The sequence below is a fragment of the Indicator indicator genome, chromosome 4, assembly GCF_027791375.1.
Source record: "Indicator indicator isolate 239-I01 chromosome 4, UM_Iind_1.1, whole genome shotgun sequence".
NCBI classification, from domain to species: Eukaryota; Metazoa; Chordata; class Aves; order Piciformes; family Indicatoridae; genus Indicator; species Indicator indicator.
Genome location: NC_072013.1, coordinates 18,070,961 through 18,094,564, shown reverse-complemented (window position 1 = coordinate 18,094,564; position 23,604 = coordinate 18,070,961). Strand labels below are relative to the sequence as shown.

At 36.7% G+C, this 23,604-nt stretch overlaps 1 protein-coding gene across 3 annotated transcripts in view; it reads left to right on the top strand.

The window, feature by feature from the left end:
* Nucleotides 1-45: 45 nt before the first annotated feature.
* The window catches only part of RPS6KA5 (ribosomal protein S6 kinase A5), a 52,157-nt gene continuing 28,598 nt past the window's right edge, over nucleotides 46-23,604 (top strand). For 2 of the 3 annotated variants that reach the window (XM_054400624.1, XM_054400622.1), the window contains exons 1-4: nucleotides 46-77; nucleotides 8,359-8,577; nucleotides 13,180-13,295; nucleotides 14,090-14,197. In XM_054400624.1, coding sequence (XP_054256599.1) covers nucleotides 8,421-8,577; nucleotides 13,180-13,295; nucleotides 14,090-14,197 — 381 coding nt within the window. In that variant the 5' untranslated portion in view covers nucleotides 46-77; nucleotides 8,359-8,420. The remainder of the gene's footprint in view (nucleotides 78-8,358; nucleotides 8,578-13,179; nucleotides 13,296-14,089; nucleotides 14,198-23,604) is intronic. The other variant, XM_054400625.1, reaches the window with a different exon arrangement.

Below are 23,604 nucleotides of genomic sequence, written 5' to 3'. Positions count from 1 at the left end.
TTTAGCAAATTTGACAGGCCATGCAGAGAAAGTTGGCATTGAAAACTTTGAACTCCTGAAAGTTCTTGGAACAGGAGGTAAGATGCACTAGTTTTTTAATTGTTGAATTTTGGAAGCATTATTTTTAAACAGTTTTGTTTTCTAACTGCAGTTTTGGTATTTGAAGCATTCTTTAGGAAGATATTTTGCTCTTGTATTGCCTAGCGTGATTTTTTTTCCGGAAGTATGTGTAAAAATGAGGGCCACATGTTCTAGCTTACAGCACTTTTCAAGACCACTTAAAAAAAATAAAAGGTAAAAGATTGCTTGAGATTTGTTACAATTTGATACAATTTGTGAAAAATCTGTTCTAAGTTAGGCCATGATCTTGATAATTTAGTTCAGTTTTCAGACTATTTTCATGAATATCTGAAAAAAACCCGGTAATGTTAGTATATTATTGAATAGTGTTTTATTCATATGTTTTAGAGCTGGCATTGGCTCTACTAGTCTATTTCTGTCCTTTTCAAATCACAGTAATTTTTAAGATGGAAAATGTTCACTGTTGTATTGTGGGTTTTAGCACAATGTTGGCAATTTGTAGGATGTTGTAGAATTGTAAGCAACCTAAAAACTTCATTTCTCTTTTGTTCAAGATGCACACAGGCCTGTACACAGACCAAAAGTAATGGCTTTTTTTCTTTTTAGTGTTTACGCTTTTTGTTGTCAGCATTAACATCAGATTCAGTGTTGAATAGATTGGGATAACTATGAAGGTGGACTGTTGTCAAGGTTTGTAAAGTTGTTAGTTATGATACTGAATTTTGGGTGTTATCAGCCATTGGCTAGCAATGAGGCTATAGTTGCACAGGCTTCTACATCACTAAAAAGAGCAAAGGATTTTGGTATTAATGTTTAGCTATCATACAGAATCCTTCATGAATTCATTAAACCATTAAATCACCTGAGAGTATATTTTTCTGAAGTAACTAAAAAACCCAAAGACATTAACAGGATCAGGAATTCAACCCTTGCTATTAAATTTCAGTAGTTAGTTGTGAAGCAAGGAAGCTTTAATGTTTATGGATATATGTTGCATATTGATAGGTAGAAGCAGCTATGATGTTCTGAAGTGATCAGTATTGGTCTGAGCAAGGTTGACAAAAATGAAATTACGTATAATTATGTGTTTATGTGAGGATGTCTTTCCTGCTGATGGAAACGTTGGCTGATACATGTGTGTGTATGAAGATCAGTCCCATACCTGATTTTTTTTTTTTCCTTGAGGGTATTGAGGAATGGCATTTGTAGGAAGAGTAAGTGTGGGTTTCATCCAGGGGGAAAAAAGTTGCACTTTTAAAATATGTAATTTCAATCATAGTCTGAGGTTCTTGCTGTAGAAATCTAGACCATCAGGGCAGTCAAGATGCTTTGCTCAGTCTTAAGTGAGTCACAGCTAAGATAGGTGTACTAGGTGTCTCAGATGTTGTTGCTTGTCAATTACTGGACAGCATTAAATGCAAATGACCTGATCTGAATGGCAGTAGTTCTGTTTGCTTTTGGGAAAGTTGCTGTCAATGAATTGTCAGTTGCAGTAACATGAAATTGCTGAAAACAGGAGTAGGACTTGGAAGAGGTCCTCTAATTGCTTGGCCCAAGACACAGTCAGTTATACCTGCATCATTCCTGACAATGATTCATTCTTGAAAGCCTCCTTTAGTGGAGACTCTGCAATCTTCATAGATGTTCTTGCTGAGAATATTTCATTTCCTAGCTTAAGAAGCATTCTGGGGACCACAATAAGTAAAAATCCCCTCGTTCTTGCAAGAGTTTTCTGAAACAGCATTGTTTCACAACAGGATATACCCATGTTAAGGTATTTCTTCTGTAAATATCATCCAAAGAAGTTCTGACGCAGCTCTGAACACTATCGTCACTTCCAATGTATTTTTAATTGGTATGGTCAGAAGGGTTTGTGCCCTTTTCATTGACTGAAGAGAGCCGAACAGAAACTAATCTGAAGTATGGGCCATTTGGCGAAGATGATCGTGAAATGGTCTACTGTGAAATAAATTTTTGTGAGTATTCAGCCTACTGTTACCGAACTAGAGAGAACTTCTACATATGTAGAAGTTGTATGTTTTTCCCGTGCACTGTACCTTGATTATTTTTCTCACAACTTCTATTGCCGAAAGATTATTTCTCTAAAAATGATGCTCTAACTAAACTTTGCAACGAGATCTTAAGTATGTTGTGTTGTGAGTTGTGGAGTCCTGTTCAAGCCTGCAACTCTTGCTCTCATATTTGAATTGCGGCTGGAGGAGTGACTATTCTTGACTTCTCAGTTCTTTGTACCAGAATATGTTTACCTGGGAGAAGCATAAAAGAAAGGCATCTATAATCATGATAATATAAGTCAGAAATGTTTGGAATAGCAGACTCTATTGTAGGCTTGTCTGAAATGATAGTGTACAAGAGTAAAGGCTCATTTAGAACTTGTACTTTCTTTTACAAAACTACTTGTCTCGTTGTAGTTATCATCCTTAGGCTTGCTCTTGCAAAAAATGAGGAAAAAGTTCAGAAGATAGTCACCTCCCTTCTGTATTGATAAGTAAGAGACTGGGTTATTTTGTTCTGTAGTTTTTATTATGTTAGAATAATAAAGGGGGATATTTTCTTCAATGAATATCTAATAATATTTAACTATGTATAGTGGATAATGTAATTGCGGTGAAGCTAAATGCTATACCTCAACATGTCTGTCTGTTGGCAAGTCATGGATGCTTATTAGATGCCTTTTAACTTTCATCTAGAAAAAACCCTAAGTGGTAATTTTATTATTTCAGAAATTTGAAATATCTCAAGTATTTTCAAGTGGGGTGTGTGTGGGTTTGTATTATTGCTTTCTGAGTTGGTGTTTCCTTGCTTGCTTTTGCTTTATGTCCATCCTTCTTTCTCATCTGTCTCTCTTTTCTGGAATGTAGAGACCTCTTCAAACAGCCGTTACATCTCCGTTAATGATTTGCCCTCGAATTATGGACAGGATAATAGGAGAGAAGAGTGGCGTTGCTTTGTTTTCCTTTGTTTGGGAGTGTCGGAGATACTTTTTTGGCAGTTTTGAGAACTCCTTTCTTTTACAGTCCTAAGTTCTGGGAAGTTAAAGATGGGACAATTGGCTTCCCAATTAGAGCAGTTAAATGTGATGGAGCCCTGTTTTCCTGGAGATGGCTGAACACCTGCCTGGTGATGGGAGTGGTGAATTAATTCTGTATTTTTGCTTTGCTTGCATGTGCAGTTTTTACTTTAAACTGTCTTTATCTCAACCCATAAGTTTTTCTCACTTTCACTCTTCTGATTCTCTTCCCCATCCTACCAGGGAGTGACCAAGTGTCTGTGTAGTGCATAGAGTTGCTGGCTAGGCTTAAGCCATGACAGTGAAAAGGCAGTAATAAAAGGAAAGTTTTAACCTCCAGTTATATTTTTCTGCCTCACAAATTAGGGGGAAAATTGGTCATGCCAGCAATTTAGACATCTTTTATTCACCTTGCTGGCCTGATACCCATATTAATCTGCAACTAATAATTGCTATTTTTTCTTTAAATTTTTGCTTCTCTTAAGCCACAAGGTCAGTCTAACATAGTTTGTATTATGTGTATATATTAAATGTATGTATATATATTTTTATATAAGCACCTATATTTTTGTGTTAGATATATATAGTATCTATTATGTAATCTTTTTAGTTCCTCCATAATATAAAATACTTCAAATTAATTTGAGGAGTGAATGTTTGGTGACTCCTTATGTTTCTTCATGAGAGATATATTTTAGGCTATATATTTCTGCCTTGGGAGGTAGTTGAGATGTGGATCAGATTTTGAGAATGAACATTTAAATGTGGCTCTTTCAGAAATGAAAAAAGCTCTGAAATAAGATTTTCAGGTAGTGTATTCTGGCAACTAGTATATGGTCCTTCTTGCTGCTACTCAAGTTAATTGCCTTAACATTACTGTCTTTAAGTAGATTTCTCGTGGTGATATCAGAGATTCTGGTGTTGACTATACTGTGAGTCATTTGATTAAAATAGTCCTACTTAAGATTTATTCTCATCAAAACTGAGAACTCTCATCATTCTGTCAGTCCTTTTCATCTGAAGAAACAATTTGTACCATGGGAAAGCTCTGTGTCGCAGATTCCTGTATAATAACGTTCATAAAGTTTCTAGAGATTTCTTCACAGCTATTACACTTACAGTTTTCCCCTGTGCTCTATGTAAAGTTGTAGTAGGTGCTCTTAATGTACTGCTAGCATTCTGCCACTTAAGATGCATTATTGTATATTTTTATAAAGAGCGATTAAATGTATAGAAACCTGAGTGTTTAGGGGCTTTTCTTTATTTAAAAATGAGATTAACTTCATGTCCTCCAACATTTCTGATAAAACTATTTCTCAGGAACCTAAGGAAACTTCTGTGTAGTGCTCTAGAATAGGCTTTCAGAGAGGTGCTAAGTAGTTCAGTGTCAAGCTCTGGCTGAAAATCAGTTAAAACTAGGGCTGCTCCATTAAGCAGTTGGGAAATGAAAGCTAAGATCATTCTTCGTGCTGCTGCTGTTGTATTGTTAGAATGCAGAAGTGGCATCTCTATTATTTGAGAAGTAATTCTTTAAAAAGACGTAAACAGTATGTTGGAAGCAATTTGAGTTTTGGTTGTTTGCTTGGTTGATTTATTTTTTTTTTAATTAGTGTTCTCAGTAGTAGGGGTCTGCTTTTTACATGCTAAAATAATTTAACATCCAACATTGGGAAAATAGGTGAATAACATTGAAATTATGCATAGCAATAATACTGTGGTCTGTACAACCTTGCTTTGAATCACTGGTGTCTGTACACCATGACAAGATTTATGGCCCATGTCTATTTTAAAGTAATTTTTCTGTATCAATGATTATGTATGAAGGTAAATAAAGAAAAATTTTCATTATTTCATTATTGATATAACATATATAATATGTATAAATAATGTGGTAGTATTTCATCGTTCATGATAACCAGCTGGTGACTGAGTCTGACTTAGATAAACTTGATCTCATAACTGCAATTAAAGTTGGGGAATGCTATATAATAATGATGATCTTGATGGTCCTGAGTATCTTGCATTTGTCTCCTGAAATTACGTAAGTTTACACTAATCTGGTCTGAGTCTGTTTAGCATTCTCGAGAGATGTTGTGAAAACTTCTTTTATGAAAACTCTTACTGGGAGTAATAAGTTCTGTAAAGAAGGCAAGCATGATTACTTAGTGTGTGATAAATCAGGTGAAGAACTTCTTAAAAAGAATTGTTCTTTATATGAGCAGTACTACTGCCAAATGAAGCAGAAAGCAATCACAGGAAAAAAAAAGTGCCACATGCCAGTTGATAACTTAAAACTCCATATTACCTACCTGAAAAAAAGCAGGAACAATATGGGGTTACCTGTAATTACTGGCTCGAAGTAGTGTATGCTGTAATGTTTTTAAAGATGAATTCTGAGTGTCTCACATCAGGACAGTATAGCCTGTTTGGTGTATTTACAGTTTTGGGATACCTAAACATACACTTAGAGAAAATTATGTGAAGATACATGCAGAGTTGGACAAAATACCCCAGGTGGTTCATTTTTCTGTCTCTCATAATGGCTTAAGGAGACTCTAGTAGAATGTGGATAAGAATGCAATAATGGCTTCCTTAGAGAACTTGTAGCAGCCTGCGGTTTGGGAGTCTGCCTGAGCCAGAGATTCTCTTCTGTATTTAACAGCACTTAGTATACTTTCCTCTCCCTCAGGGATTTACATACTCTTTTTGGACTCATGTGCATTTTTGACATCTGCAGCATAATCTTAATAGTAGTTCCACAGCTTAACTACGTATTTGTGTGTTTTGGGTAGGTTTTAATCTTGATGCTTAATTATTTCATTTGTTAGGCAAATTATTTTGTTTCTAGAAATAATGAAAAACTGTTTTTTACTTAATTTCATGCAATTTTTGATTTCTAACTCTAGCATTTTCTAGCATTGCTTGTTTTTGTTTTGTTGTTTTTTTTTTTCTCTCTCCCCCCCTTCTTTCTTATCAGTTTTAAGACTATTCTCAATTAATTTATTATTATGCTTCACTTGAATTACTCATTTAACTATTTGGAATGCTACCTGACATCTTTCAGCTACTGAATATTTTGGTACTGTGGTACAGTTTTCATCAGTCTGCTTTGGTTTCTGTTCAGTGGATAACTTAATAAAACAAGAAAATCAGCTTCCTCACTGTTTATATGACTAAATTGGGCAGGATGAATTCTTGTGGTGACTGCCTTTCACTGTAAAAAGGCTGAATATTTACATTTAACTTTTTGGGGTTTTTGTCTGTTAATATAACTTAATTTATAAGAGTACTCTCCTCCCTTTCATAAAGGAAAATTTTTGGTGTTATGATCAACCATATTATTTTTCCTTCTTCATGATGCCTTTGAGCAATTATTAATATAAATAATTGTTAACGCCTACAAAAGTAATACTTCTTCATTCACATAATAGCCTACTTGTGTATCTACTAATTCTGACCTTTACTGCTTCTACAAGCTTATCTAGTAAGGGTGTCAAATGTAGTTGTATAGAGTTCCCAGGAGCTGTACCAAATATGTAAACAGAACACCTATCTTAGTCCAACGGTTGGGAAGGAGACGCCGTTCTTTTTTTGAACATTCCTATGAGTGAAATTAAGGTACAAAAAAGGTCATATATCAAGACAAGACTATTTATTAAAGAGAGAGAGAGCATAAAGAGGACAGAGAATGGAAGAAAAGAGAGAGTGAGAGAGAGAATGGAGAAAGAGCTATTAATCCATGGTTGTTCTTTGGTGGTGGGTAGGGGAGAGATGTTCCTGGCCTGCTGCTTTGAGGATGAGGTGTCCATGGTGATGTTCCCCCTCTAGAGCCATGAGGATGATTAGGGGACTTGAGAATCTCCCCTATGAAGGGAGACTGAGATCCCTGGGGCTGTTTAGTCTTGAGAAGAGAAGACAGAGAGGGGATCTGATCAATGTCTACAACAAATATGTGAGGGGTAGGTGTCAGGAGGAGGCGGCCAGGCTCTTTTCGGTGGTACACAGTGATAGGACAAGGAACAATGGGTTCAAACTAGAACATAGAAGATTTCACCTTAACATGAGGAGAAAATTCTTCACAGTGAGGGTAACAGAGCCCTAGAACAGGCTCCCCAGGGGGGTTGTGGAGTCTCCTTCTCTAGAGACTTTCAAAACCCACTGCGATGTGTTCCTGTGCAGACTATCCTAAGTGATCCTGCTCTGGCAGGGGGGTTGGACTTGGTGATCTCTTGAGGTCCCTTCCAACCTCTGATATACTGTGATACCCCCCATAAGCTGGTATAGCTCAGAACTTTTATAATGTTCCTGGTTTATTCATCGTATCTCCACCTGGCCCACACGATAGTTAGTTGCATTACAATGCATATGTGATTGCCAGGTGTGCTGTCTTGGTGGTCAGAGCTGATACATCAGGCAGGTCATTCATGATCTTACCTTTGTTGCACCTTGCCGGGTGGGGGGTGAGAGGGGGAGTGGTGTCTTTCCACCACACCCCCTGGGCAGCTGCTGTGTTATCAGGTGAGCCATCCAGGATGTGCTTACCTTTGTTGAGGCATTTCTCGGTTATTAGTGTAATCATCACCTCCCCAGGTGATTTGCATGTTCAAGAGAGGGTTCTTCAATAATTTAAACTCTGGAAAGGTTATCTTTTGGTCCTGGTGACTATTTTACTGTTTGTGTTAAAAAACTTGTTAGTTTTGAAGTAACTTCTCTAGGTTAAGCTCATTTAAGTCCCATATGGGAGCTTTAGAAAGTTCCTCTCTACTAAATCCTGACAGGAAGAATTAATTTGGTTTTCTTTTCTATGTTTCTGGGGTTTTTTTCCAACTTTGGTGCTATAAAGACACCATTGAAAGCATGTAAGTCATTCAAATATGAGCAGAATATTTTGAGGAGGGGGGGGAAAAAGCATGTCTTACACCAAACTCTTGCTAAACTGTGGATATGGTAGATTTAGGTTATTACAAAGGAAGAAATAACTTTTAAATTTGCTTTTAATTACTGAAAGCCTACTGAAATTGTTTTCCAACTCTTCCTGTGTTCAGTCACTAATCTCATTTAGTTGAAATTTTGCTTAGTAATGATCAGTCTGAGGAGGAAAAAAAAAGTGTTCTGGAAGATTTTAGCCTGAATGTTTACTGTTTGCTGTAACAATGAGTAATTGAAGATTATGGTATCAGCCAGACCTGTAGTTTGAGGGGGTGACTGTTTTTTGTTTTTCTCTTTCTCCCAACTTTTTCTTTAAGCTTATGGAAAAGTGTTCCTAGTAAGGAAAGTAAGCGGCCATGATGCTGGAAAGCTGTACGCCATGAAAGTGCTGAAGAAAGCAACAATTGTTCAAAAAGCCAAAACAACTGAGCACACAAGGACGGAACGACAAGTGTTGGAACACATTAGGCAATCACCGTTTTTGGTCACATTACATTATGCCTTCCAGACAGATACAAAGCTTCATCTCATTTTAGGTGAGTAGGTCTCAGGGTTTATGTCTTACGTTAATAAAATAAAGAAAGAAAATAATTCTAACCTTTTATTTCATGTTTTGCAGGGTTTTTTTAGTGTGGTCTTAAGTATTGTGTGTTTGGTGATTGTATGAGAGACCATAGGAAGTAAAATACTGTTCACCTTCAACAGCATCTGTATTTGTGGTTTTCCTGTTTGAACTTCACTGTGCTACTTTGACTTGGGGTGGGGAGCAGGAAATATTACCAATGTCTTACATGCAGCAAAGAAGATATTGAACTTTAATTAACTAAACCAGAGAAGTATGTTCTTGATCTTACCTAGATAATGAAATTTTGATTTGCTCTTTTAAAACCATTCTTATATACTGCATTAGTTTCTACAGATTTTCAGACAAATGGCTACTATGAATGAAAAAAGTTTTTAATCTGTATGAATGTGGACATTGAAGCGATGAAATTTATTTCCTCTGCATGCTGCCTTTCCATATGTGACATTGTTACTGGGATTAGTTGGATAGGAAAGAAGAAAAAGGGAAGTATTTAAGCAGCAGAAGGCCTTCTAGTTCAAACATACTGCACATTGCACTCTAAGGACATGTTGCATATTGTGCTCACTGTGATCAAGGTTTTAAAATGTTTATTTCCGGTCAACTTCCTTACATTATTGCATGTAAGATGTTGGTGAAAGTATTTGTATTGTGGATAAGTTTCTTGTTCTATGCATTGTAATGTTTGATTGTAGTAAGTTCTAGTAGCAACTTCTGTAAACCTCCATTTATGAGAGATGATTGGTAATGAGCAAGCCTTATTAGAACATTTTTCATACAGCTTCTGTCCTTGCCATTTTGCTTTCCATTTTGATGGAGAAACCACTTCCATTTTTGTATATTGGCAAGGTTGACAAAAAAAAACAAACCCTCATCAGGGACTGTCTTAGGGTTTTCAATTCCGTTGATAATTTCTGTATGTGCGTGTCTCTCTATTCCCTACCACTGTCCTTTTGCAGGACAGTAATGTTTTGGGGAAAGACACCAAGATTAAAGACATAATCCTTTTGCTTTATTCCCCAATTTCACTGCCTTTGGAAAGTCCTGTCTTTCTTATGAAGGCTTTTCCTGATAATGAGGGACATTTACTTCCGGAGCTGGAAAAGAGTATTAAAATAAAGGTTAAAACTTACTGCTTCGGGAAGAATTTGTTGCCAAAACTCTTTTTTGTTTTGAAACTACTCTTTGAGTATTGAAACATGAAACTATCTCAATTTTGGGGTGTTAAGAAGCAATCCAAACCCACACATTTCTGTGCCGAAAGTAGAGCTTGTTCATAAGACTTGGTGCCACTCTAAAATGAAAATTACTTCTGCCTTTCAGATCAGCAAATTTTCTGTTTGGTATATAAGATGTATTTGTAAGAAAATTACAAGCCATTTGTAAAGGCTGCTTACTTAGGGTACTTTAAAAGAATTGGAAAAATCAATGATCCACTTAATGCTTGGATGCAGAATACATTTTTATAGTGAATTACTTTAAGAACTGAATGGTACTTTAATTGAAGTACAAGTTTTGCAATTCCTTTTACTTCATAACTTACGTTTATTAACAGGCTGATTTAGGCATTAATAAAATTTGATTATTTATGTTATGTGAATCTACATCACTGGCTGTCAATTCATAGGAAGACTTTCTATGTACAGTTTCATATACTGCAGTGAGATAATAATAAATAATCTGAAGAGGAAGCTGAAATGGAATACTCACTAGATTGCTTTTGAAAATGAGGGTTGAAAGTTGTCATAAGGATTCTTAAATTCCTGTAAGAACTTAAAGAAATGTGCAAAGCATTGTCGCATGCTGGAAAATGCTAAAGAGATGATGAAAAAATTAAAAATACTTTGAGAACTCTATGATTCCATGATGTTAGTCTTTAATAATTCAGGTGTTTGGTGGTGTTTTGTTTTTGTTTGGTTGTTTTTTTTAATATTCAAGCTATTGATTAGTAATTTAGACTTTTTTAAAAGATGGAGACAAGATGTGAACATGTGTTGTAAATATTACAGTTCTCTTCTTTAGTTCCAAATTTTTTTTTTGCTAGACTGCAGTTTAGATCATATTAAAAATACTAAAAAATAAACAAATCCAAAAGAAACAACATTCACCAAACAACAGTAATTCAAAATCTCCTCTCACTTGAGATCAGTGTAGTTACCTAAAAATAAATACATAGTAATGGAGAAATTTAGGTGACAAGGATAATTGGAAGGCAAGAATAACCCCTTATATAAAGGGGTAAATTAAAAGCTTGATGCTTATATTCTTGTAAGAGTCAAAGAGGAGCAAGCCCAGTAGTTCTGAGGAACTATTAGCAGATAGCGAACATAGAAGAACATAGCAGATAGTGGAGACTGGGCGCAAGCCCTCCATAACACAATGTTAACATGATATTTAAAGCAAGAAATCAAAAGCTGATGTATAATTAAAGGCTTTTTGTTTTGTTCTGGGTTTTGTATTGCTTTCCCATAATGTCTATGTGAATCCATTCTTAGAAGATCAGTTTGGGTGGGAAAGGTCCTTTTTTCTTTTTCCTTTTTTTTAAGCAGTAAATGGGGATAATTAGGGTGATTTTTAAAAAAAGTCTCTTAATCACTTTTACCTAACAAGACCTAAGGCTATTTTATAATCAACTGAGCTTCACATCCTCCCTGACAAAAAAAAACCCAAACAAACCTGTTTGTTGCAGGTTTTTTGTGTGTCATTATGTAAATCTTTGTAAATAACTTCATTGGTTTAGTTTCAGAAGCTTTTGAATTTTCATGGAAACTGTGTCTTTGCTTTGGTATCTAGATGTCTTTGGTGTATGAGCAACATGTCATTTCAGTTTTCAAGAGAATTGGAGTCTCAGCACAATATTTAATACAATTTTTTGTGCCATCAGATTCCATAGCAGTGTGAATTTAGTCTAGATGAATTGCAGACATGCAGCTGCATTTCTGCCAAATTTCCAGAATAACAGGGTTCGGGGTTGATGACAGCTTTGAGGTTAACTTCAAGATATGATTGAAAGAACCAAGAATTGTATCCATGTGAGTACCCGCTCTAGACAAAGCTTGTCATGCAAGGTTGACCTACTAATACTTTTAAGAAAAAAATAAAATGAAAATCTGAACTTTTAGGTGAAATTTGTCTTTATATCAAGTGATTGATTTTATTCCCCTTTCCTTTATTAGTAGTGCATTTGATCTAGCATGAAGAATTTGGTGACTGCTTGTTCTGTTGACCTGTGGTTAGTGTTACACTTTAAATGGAATTAAGCTGGTTCTGCCACTCCTGTGACAGTACCCATGTTTTGGTTTGTACCTGTCACGTTCCTTAGAACAGTACCTGGGAGTTCGCTTGTTGCTGTGTACAAAGTTAGCAGTTCTTATTTAGAAATATTTTTAAAAAAATTCTGGTGTCTTTGTTTATTCCATGATTAGAATGCTGAAATTTGGGATGTTTGGTGGTGGTGTGTTGTTGGGTTTTTAAGTATGTTTGTTTGGGATTTTGTTTTTGTTGTTTTTGTTTTAGGAGGAGGAAGCCTGTAAAATGTGTGTTATTTTTATATATATGTATTTTAACTTTTTTTTTTTTTAATATGCTTACTGATCTAGATAAATAATCTTCCACTAACACTGTTTCCCTATCAGGGAAGAACTTAACGTTCTCCTCTAGCAGGCAGAACTAATAACGGAGAGACATTAGAATGTATATAATTTTATGCTTTCTCCTTTGGTGTATTAATTTACAATAGCTTTGGATTTTTTCCCCACATTTATGTATTATACCAATGAAATAAATAGAGATCATATTCAAGGAAACATTGAGTAAAATGTAGTGAGGCATATTCCCTGCTCTGTATGCATACACGTCAAATATGATACTGGGGACTGTGGAGTTGCAAAGTAATGGCTTTAATGTACACTGCTAGCATAAACGGCTCTACCTCTAAAATGTGTTTGTGTTGCAGTGGAGCTCTGTTGTAATAACTACTTTTTTTTTTTGCCCTCCCTGACTGTGGGAAAACCCTTGTGTCATAGCCTGCAAGGAATGAAAGTGTGGTTTCCATGAGGGAATATATGTGGAAATAATCTCTTCCAGTAAGTTTTGCCATCAAAATTCCCTTGCAAAGGGTAAAACCTGTAATTGCCCATAGTCGATTATTTCACCTAATACCTCTTTTCTGAAATGCATTTATTTATGTCAGTCTGCCTGGTTGCTCTTAATTGTTTCATAAGTGTACAAAGTATTCTGTTTGTAGATATTATTTGTACACCTCTGTTTTCATATTTTGAAATAACTAAAAGAGTCATTTTGCAAAAATGGACAATTTATGGATACTTGAGGCTTATTTTATGGTTTTGCTGCTTATTCAAAAGATGGACAGATTTGTCCATCAGTCCTCCAAGATGGAAACTGGTTATTGTACAACATGATGAAATATTACTGAATTACGATAAAGTAAATGTTCTGGGATCAGAGTATTTTAATAACTGAAAAGTACCTATTAATATTCAATAAGAAAATCAAGTTGTCAGTGAAATGATAAGGAATTTCTTCTACTTTTTAGACTATATAAATGGAGGAGAACTGTTTACTCACCTTTCACACAGAGAGAAATTCTCAGAAAATGAGGTGCAGATTTACATTGGGGAAATAGTTTTGGCACTTGAACATCTCCACAAGGTAAAGTAACTTATCCTATTGCTGATTTTGTGGAACTGCACTTGTTTTGTTTTCACATAGTAAAAAGTTATTAAGGGAAACTATCTCAGCTTTTATTTTTAGTTCGGTTTAAATACAAAGTTACTTCAGCAGTGGAACATTAGTTGTATTATTAGAAAAACTTCCCAGTGAAGTGTCTATTCATGTGCACTGGATTAAAGCTACAAGTTTTTATCTGCAGCCTGAAAATTGGTTACTGACAAATGATTGCTTGCTTTTTAGTAATCCTTATGAAATAGTGTATGTTAGTAAAACTAATTTGTGGATAACATGAAAAGAGTTTGGGTTGTGCTATTGCACATTTGTCTGTGTTTTGATATAATTAAACAGCAGAGTTCTGAGATTTTGGTACAACTGTAGACATGAAATGTATTAACACTTTTCAGAGGTAGTGAGTAGATGTGTAGATTTACAAAGCATGAATGTATGGTCTAGAACATAGTAGAGAAGCATCCATTTTCATTCTTAACGAAAGCTGAATCAAGTTCTGTACTCAATCTCAAGTATTCAGTCACTTTTAGATTCAGGATATAGTATTAGATTAGGATATACTGAGTAGTGGAGTTTCAGAGAATTTTGAAGCTGCATGACGTTACTTCTTCAAAGGCATTTAAAAATTGTCCTTTCTGAAGTGCAACTTTCAGGTGTCAGTTTATCTTAATAATAGAAAATGTGATGGTTACTTAAAATGAATTCAGCAGTGTATCCTTATGTGGTTTCACTGATGTGGAAAAACTTTTATATTCTGTTTGCAGTTGGGGATTATATATCGGGATATAAAACTTGAGAATATTCTCCTCGATTCTGATGGTCATGTGGTGCTGACAGACTTTGGTCTGAGTAAGGAGTTTCTTACTGATGAGGTGAGTATTTGAATCTCCGGTAAGCGTGGACAAAATCCAGCAAGATCGCAAACTCAAGATTCCATCTCATTGAATTCATAAACACATTTGTGAGGATAGGAAGAACTGCCTTCTAGGCTCTTCATAAAACAAAATCTAGTAGTCTGGTTTTACTGGGTTTAAAGCTTTCCATTCATGGGTCTTTGGCCTGTCAGCATTGCCAGACATTTTTGTCTCTTCTGGTTTTCCCTGAAAGGCCTTCATCCTCCCCTTATGTGAAAAAGGAGAGATTCACATTTCATTATTATTGTCAGATGCCTTTCTAAAAATGCTTGACTGTGCTAATACTTTGCAGTGACTAGGCAAATGGAATGCTATGACTCTTCTTTATGGTAATAATAATGAGTGTATTATTATCTTGTCTCTTTACCATGTCTTTGTGTCGCTTTTGATAAGCTTAATTGCAAGCTTTTAGAATAAAAGCTTATCTCTTATTAAATATGTGCATAATACCTAGCAGGGATCTCTGATTGTTGCCATTAGTTGTTAATTGTTTGTGAGGTACAGTTTTACCTCCAAATACGCTTTTTGGATTTCTAAGAGTAAAAATTGTGCAGGATTTTTCTTTTGAGAGAATTTTAAAAAGGCTTTTTTTTTACATTGGGTATCAGAGTTAAGAGTTACTGAAATCTGGGCTGCAGATCTAAAAGTCTTTGTTAGAACCAGCAGAGGTTCTAAAAATAGATAACATCATTTCCTCTAGAGTATTTGCATTTCAAATGGATTCTGGATTTGGGTTTTGAGTGATACCATTTTAGGAGATATGAAATGTTACTTTCTGAAATAGGGAACTACTACAGAAAATGTCACTGTATTCCTTTTAAATTATAGTGTAAAGCTAAGAGAAGGTAAAACTGGTATGACAAGGGATTAGTAGGAGATTGCTGTACCAGTGCAAGAGAGGAAGTACAGAGAGGTGCAGTTTTCATCAGGAAAGAATGATAGTAAAAGGTGTGGCTAGGATCTGCTTAGATTTGTGAGAGAAGCTGTGCTGGGCACAAGACGAAATACATGGAATGGTATTACTGCACTGATGGGGAGAGAAAAAGAGTTGTCCCCTGGCCTTGGAGGCAAAGCTGAATGAAACCATAATCTTCCCTGTGATAAGAATGTCATAATGAATCAGGACCTTCTTTTAGTCTCAAAACAGATGTTTTTAGGAAATACACTTCTTTTTAAGTGCCACCTTCACAGGGCATGGTTTACAAATAGTGCAAGGAAAGGGGAGGACTTGGATAAGCCACAGAGTTGTCTGTCATCTTTTCTTATGCTCTGAATCAGATTTCTTTTTCTCCAGTCATTAAATAAATCAGTCTTGTTGATTGGTCATTTATTGTTGGTTCCTCTTGATCTAATCCATCCTGTTTTCAGTATATACCTCAGAAATCTCTTCATTTTACTGTATTTTTTCCTCATTCTCCTTCTCATGTCAATCTTCCCTGTCAAAAAAAGCTCAACATTTCTAGTGTTTCTTTTAAGGAAAAGAAGTAATTGCAATTCTGTTCTTCACTCTTGAAATCAAAGAAGTTGTCTGCAGTTGACTATAGTTTTTGTGTGTGCTATTGTAATTTAGCTACTCAACCTAAACATTATTAGCATGATCCATTTACTCACAGAAATTGTCATTTCATATTGTAGTCTCTGTAGACAATTCAGCTAGAAGAACACTTAGAATTCACATTACAAAAGATACTTAACTTACACTTCCGAAGCAATGTGCTTACAAGAGGTGAAATTTGCCTGCATAGCTCTATACCTGTTTTCATGCTCATTGTGTAGGACTTGGATAAAATTACACAAATGCATATGTCAGGTTTAAGTGCAACATTTGCAATTTAATCAGACCAGTAGGCTTTACTTTCTTTCTTTCTTCACACTTCTTTACTAGCCCACCCTGCTGCTTGCAAGAACTTTACCATTAAAGTAGTATGTTTATGCAAGTGGAATTTATTGTCGTAATCCCCTCTATTTGGATTGTATTTTTTAAAAACAAGATATATTGAGGTTATTAAGAACGTATAAGAGTTATTTATCAGCAAATACAAGCCTGTGCTGTATTTCGAATTCTTATCAGAGAGAATTCTTTGTCATGTATTTACAAATTTCAGATGGTTTTGTTAGTTAGGGATACTTGCCAGGACACATCCTAGTTCCTATGTTCATTATCCCTGCTTTAGTCTGACAGTTGTTAAATTTTTCCAGGTACCTGAGCAAGTATAAAACTAACAGAAGTTGTTAATTATAAAAGGAGTGTACCATTTCTTAGCTATAATAACTATGGCTGATTAATTCACTATTCAACAACACAGAGATGGGAAGCTGTTTTTCCTAAGTAGCGTTTGAGTGAAAAGAAGCACATGCACATGATTTCTAGGAAAACAGAAACCTATTGATTCCTGCCTGAAGCATGAGTGTGAAGAATGTGTTATCAAATATCCTCTTTGTTTTACAATCATTATGTAAAAGTGCTTATAACATGCAAATATTACAGTTCCAGACTGAAAGCAGTGTGGGCTTAAAAGCTCTAAGGCATTTGCACTACTGTTTCAATAAAAACTGAAGTTTCCCTTGTACAAGTGAAATGGCAGCTGCTGTTGCCTTTGTTTTATCTTTAAAATGAACTCTCTGTGCTTGTATTTGCATGCAAAAGAAGCAATAACCTGACTGGAATAAAGTAGTTGAATAAAAGTGAATTTTCACATGGGATATTTCAATATCACAAGATAGTCTTGTATGAAGTGACTTCTGAAATCCAAGATATTGAAATTGTATTTAATATCTCATGACCTGCAGTAGCCTAACCATAGAATAAGATTAGGTAAAAGATTATGAGATTGAAATGAATAGTAATGTTTTTAGTATTAAGTTTTATGTCATTTGTATTCTTATGCCTGTGATGAATTAAGGACTATTTCTGATTTGTAACTCAACTGAATTGCAAATAAAATCAGACTTAGAAAGGACACTTTTTAGCCTTGTGCTTTCTGCATCTCAGTTGAGTTTGTCTTAATTGGGCTGTAGAATACATGGGCATGTGACATTAATATAAATTGCTATTATAAGGGGCATGGGGAATTGACAGGACTAACAAACTTTTCATTGAAAATTCTCAACTACCTTTTTGTTCATTGCATATGTGCAATCACTTTAGTATTTGCTTTGCTGGGGTTTTTTGTGGGTGTTTCTCCCCCCCCTTCTTCAAGAGTCTTGCTTCTAATTTACCTTTTAGAATACCAACCTCCGCTATGTGGTTTAAGGGTTTTTTGCTTACTTATTTCCCTTATAGTATATTTACAGAATCATAGAATTGTTTTGGCTGGAAAAGTCTTTTAAGATTGAGTCCGACCATTATCTAACTCCACCAAGTCTGGTGCTAAACCATGTCCTACAGCACCACCTCCAGGGATGGGGATTCAGACTCTCCCCAGGGAGTCTATTCTAGTGTTTGGTAACCCTTTCAGTGAAGAATTTTCTAATATCCAATCCAAACCTCCTCTGGAGCAACTTGTGGCCATTTCCTCTTGTTACTAGTGTGAAGAGACTGACACCCACATTGCTGCAACTTCCATTAAGGGAGTCATACATAGTGATAAGGCCTTCCTTCAGTCTTTTTTTCTCCAGGCTAAATATCCCTAGTTCCCTCAGCCATTTCTCATAAGACTTGTTCTCCAGACCCTTCACCAGCTGCTTTGTACTTCTCTGGACACACTCCAGCACCTCAGTGTCTTTCTTGTAGTGAGGGCCCCCAAAAAACTGAATGCAGTACTCAAGGTACATCCTCATGAGTGCTGAATACAGGGTGACAATCACTTCCCTGGTCCTGCTGGTCACACTATTCCTGATATAGGCCAGGATGCTGTTAACTTTCTTGACCAGCTGGGCACATTGCTGGCTCTTGTTCAGTTGGCTGTTGATTGATACCACCAGGTTTCTGTTACATCTGGTCCTCTCTGATACTGTAAATATTTATTTGACTTCTCTTAAGTGTTGTGTTTTTGTCTTTATATTTGCTTTTTCAAAAATAGATTTTTGAAGGCTTGTGGTGGCAGCTAGTAAAATTCTTCCCCAAACTGGTACTTTATTATACCTTACAATTTTGCCTCCATTTGAAGAAAAAAATTTTTCAGGTTTTGATTTGTGTATCAGTCCTCTCTCCTTGGTACTGCTACCTCTCTCTTATCAACTGATGTTTTATAAAAGAAGTCATTCAAAAATCAGAATTTTGAGAAGAACCTAGTACAAAACATTCATCTGTAATGACAGTGGTTCATACATGTATTCCTCCCACACAATAATGTTCTGTTTCTGAGTTGGTTTTTTTTTTTCCCTGCAGAATTGAGACTGTTAATGGGAGCTGGGAGCTAAGAGTGACAAGCAAGGCAGGCATGGATTAGTATGCTCACGGATCAGTGACACAGGCTTCAAACAAGATTGGAGCAAGTCTAGTGGCAGTAAGACAAGCTCAGACAACAGTCCAGTGGTGATCAGATAAGTTTGTCTTGAAGAGGGAGGCTTGAGGTCAAGCAGGATTTGAAGTTGTTTGATGAGGATCAGTGAGGTACACAGCCAAGTACAGACATCCCTGCAGTACCTTCTGATACAAGCATCAAGAATGGGAAGCTGAACTTCAGCTCCCAGCTGAAGGTAGAGGTGGCCCCTGACAAGCTTCTGCCAGGTTGTTTGGCTGCATCATGTCAGTGTTGGTCTTGACCACAGATGCCTTAACGCCTAGGACTGGGCAAAGAGGTTGTAGAGCCTGTTGATAAGCTTATGGTCCTGACCTGATTTTCCTAGGAAAGTTTTCATTACTTATGCTTGTAACCATAACAGTTACAACTTTCAGAACTCTAATTACATCTTTGTGTTCACCTCTAATTGCAGGAAAGATCAACTACCTCTGGTTTCCTTCATTAGAGATTGGCTGATGTACCCAAAAAACATTAACGACTTCAGGGATGAAAGTTCTCCTTGTAGTTTGTAGTATCCTGCAAGCAATCCTTGGAAATCATGCTTGATCTGTCTGATAGGCTTCTATGATATCATGACTGGCTGAGTGGGTGAAGGGAGAGCAGTGCATGAAGTTGTCTATCTCAACTTCAGCAAGGCTTTTAATGTTGGCTGAATGACAGGATTATGATCAGTGGCACAGTCTGTTTGGAGTGTTACAGCTAGTGATGTCCTTCAGGAGTCAGTATAGGGTCCAATTTTGTTTAGCACCTTCATCAATAACCTTGAAGATGCAATAGAGTGTACTCTCAGAAAGTTTGCTGATGGTACAAAACTGGGAAGAGCAGCTGATGCACCAGAAGATTGTGCTGTCAGTCAGCAAGACCTGGACAGGCTGGAGAGCTGGGTGGGGAGAACTTAATGAAGTTCAAAGGCAAGGGAGAAATAACCCCAACAGGTTAATGGTTAACCTGTTGAAAAGCAGTATGTTGAGGATGGACCTGGAAGTCCTGGTGGATAACAGGCTGACTGTGAGCCAGAAATATGCTGTTGTGGCGAAGAAGGCCACATGTGTTCTGAGATGTCTTAAGAAGAGTGTGGTGATTGGGTGGAGCAAGGTTCTCCTCCCCCTCTACTCTGCCCTTGTGAGGCCACACTCTGAGTACTGTGTCCAGTTCCGGGCTCCCCCGTTCAAGAGAGACAAGGAACTGCTGGAGGGACTCTAGGAGTGGTCTACAAAGATGTTTAGGGAACTGAAGGATCTCTCCTATGAGGCAAGTCTGAGAGATCTGGGGCTGTGTGTTCTGGAGAAGGCAAGACTGAGAGGGGATCATATCAATACTTGTAAATATCTGAAGGGCAGATGTTCAGAGGTTGGGGGCAGTCTTTTTTTTTCAGTGGTGGCCAGTGACTGACAAAGCACAACAGGCACAAACTAGAACACAGCAAGTTCCATCTGAACATGAGGAAGAGCTTTGTTACCTTGTTGGTGACAGCACTGGAACAGGCTGCTCAAAGAGATTGTGGAGTCTCCTTCTCTAGAAAATTTCTAACTGATCTGAACACTTTCCTGTGCAGCCTGCTCTAGGAAAACTTGCTTTATCAGGGAGGTTGGACTAGATGATCCCCAGAGGACCCTTCTAATCCCTACTATTCTGTGATCACAAGGGGACTTCTTGAGCCAAACGCACAGCATCAATGCAGATCTTGCTTTGGAACATAAGTTATCAGTGTGCAACCTTGTGCAAGAATTGCAATACTGTGCAAGTAAATTTTAACATCTACCAGTCATTTCTGTTCCATGTGATCCGTTCCCCAATTTTGAGCCTTGTCTGTGTGCAAAGACGTCTTTTCTTTTTGTCATGTGCTGTGCACAAACACCCTTCATCAGAGAAGAAAACTTGGATGTAAATACTTTTGAATAACAATCAAAATTACCAATTTTCATGTGCTAGAATGTTTATTCACTAAATAGAATACAGAACAAAGTCGTTATATTGAGCATAACTTTACCAGTTCCAAAAGGTTTGAAAATTTAAATCTTCTGGAGACTGGACTTGTTTTTGTCATATATATTATATGCAGACTGCTTCCAACTTACTGGTGAGAAGCATTTTCATGAGCGTATGGCGGATTTTACTGGCAACCCTGAGTATGTTATGGAAGTTGTAAATGTACAAGTAGCTCAGTTGGTTTGCATGGTGAACAGGTTCACATGAAGTGTGCTTAAAGAGAAGAACCAAGATATATGGAGTTCTACATGAACTCTGATTTTCAGCAGTTTGATTTTTTTCATCTATATAACTAATCCAGAAGTTAGTACGAAGAATTATATTACCCATGCAACAAGGAAGAATTGTTCTTGGCTTTAAGTAGAAAGACCATATCTGTATTAGTTTAAAAATCTTGTTTTAACTTGCTATGTGGTTTCAGAGTTTCTCCAATAGCAGTTAAGCATTCCCCTTGACCTGAAACCTTCATAATGATGAGGTCAGATTAAGTGAATGGAGTAGTTTATTTTGCCAAATTACAAGTATGGACAAGCATAGGAACCTCATAAGAATGTTGCTGAAATCTGTGGAAGAACCCATTGAAAATATGTGTAGTAACTATTATTTCTTCGCAGCAAAAACATGACAAGAATCAGGAAGAAATTCTTGTCTGTATTGGAGAATTTTTCAGTGCATGTGTGGAGAGCTGGTCCTGTGAACAGCCCTGAATGCTTTCAGTGTGCTGCTGTCCAGCTAGCTACCTGGTTCCCTCCTCTTCTGTTGCACCCTCTTGCTCTGTGTTACTAGGTGCTACTTAGTTGCAGAGATTGTGCTGCTAGATGAAATACATTCCATCAGAGACCAGCTACTTTCGCTCTCCAATTCTCAAGGTTGTTTTTCTGTTCTTTGGCCCAGTAGCACTTAGAGTTTGGCGTATGTTGTGGGTTTTTTGGTGTTGAGTAACTAAAGGAGTAATTCTTAAGGTATTTGACTGTGTTTCTAGAGTATTTTATATGAAAACAGAATGCAAGAAAATTGAAGTCCCAGCAAATTCAACAGCTGAGAAGGGCCCTTTCCCTCATATTGTGTAATTTTCATTTCCTGAAATTCTTACAGTAGAAATTATATATTGTAGGATTTAACCAAGTCTTTCACTATATCTTGTCATTGCTTTTATTGACAAGAAAGTCTTACTAGAGAACATACAGACTACTGAAGAACATGTACAGAACAGCTTTGGGGTTCATTTTTGTCTGGGTTTTTGTTTGTCAAAGTTGCAGAATTCATTTAAGGAACTCAGTTTCATGGTATGAAGGAATATGATAGTAGCGTGGCTTCAGAATGTGTCGTGTCTGAAGTTCAGCCCAGTTAAGAACAAAGCACATTAAGTAGCAGGAGAACAGAAGCATCTGTTCCATTTCAAAGGTGACCTTTCATGTAGTTGGAGAAATGGATCCTGATTGTGAATGCCAAAAAGAATTACTGCAGTGAATACTTGGCTAGATCTCTGGCTAAAATATGTTTACACAAAGGCCATTGTGAACAAAATAGAATGGTAGGACCCAAGTTTCTCTTGGAGCAGTGGTGCGTGTTTCAATGTGATGTTATCAAGTTGAAGAATTACTTCAAAGGCCATAGATTTAAATAATAGGTCTTTAAATGGCAGAATAATTCTTAAGGCGTTTGAGTGCATTTCATATCTTCATTCACACTTTGGAGATGAAAATCTCCCATGCTCAAACTTTGAAGCAATTTCCCAAAGCTGTATTCATGTGGCAGAGATGCTTTCCTTAGACTTGCTGTACAGACATAGAACTGTGTACTTGGAATGTGCCTCAGTATGCTCTGAAACAAGATATTTTGGGTTAAGACTTCATTTGAAACTTCATTTTTTCCCCCTTTTTTCAAAAATCTGTTGTTGCTTTTGATGCTATTTTTCAAGAGGTCAAACAGCATGCTCCATTTTACTCAGTCTGTGTCTTGTCCAAACAGCCAGTTTAGTAACAGATTGGGTGAATTTTGTGCTTAATGATTGTAGAGAGATTGTTTCTCTTCATGTAACTTCTAGTTACCTGCAGAAGTCTAAACAGAAAATTTATTTTCTTTAGTACTTACCAGCTATTGCCTCAGGAGGTACTCAACATATTAGTCCTTGTCTGCTTAAGTCTTCAACCTTTCAGTGTGGGTCATCTTTTGCTCTGGGGCCACTTTGTTCTTTGTACTTTCTTTCAAGCTGATATGGATGTCCTGTGTGCCATGCTATGAGTAAGCATGACAATCACAAGATGCACTTTACAGTTACGCAGATTTCAAGTTTCCAGAGGGCATGGTTAGCTTGAGGGGTTTTTGAGTCCCAGAACTAAAAATGTTCTCTACTTGTTGAAGGAATTGATAAATACTGAGCTTGTGTAACAGTCTCTTGGGATCTTGTCCTCTGCTCTAACAAAACTTTTTTTTTTACTTCAAAAATAATAGGTTGGCCCTGACATTCTATTGTAGAATTAGGTAGTGGTTTGACTTGATGATTTGGAATGTCATTGATTCTGTGACAAGAGGCAATGGGTACAGCCTAGAACACAGGAGGTTTCACTTAAATTAAAGGAGGGTAATGGAGCCTTGGAACATGCTGCCCAGAGAGGTTGTGGAGTCTCCTCTGGAGGCTTTCTGGATTCAACTTTATCTAGGTGAACCTGTGTCAACAGGGGGGTTGGGTTAGGTGGTTGCCAGAGGTCTCTTCCAACCCTTAGCATTCTGTGATTCTGTGCTCTTCTGAGGGCAAATCTATGTCAATTTGTAGTCAATTCAGAATGTTTCAGTTTCAGACAGTTGGCTTTGTTAATGTTCTAAGGAGTGCTTTAGTCCTCTGAACTTCTGTGTGCAGTTGAATAAGAAGCTATAAATAGTTGGTGTCAGAGTGTTTTTTCTTAATGG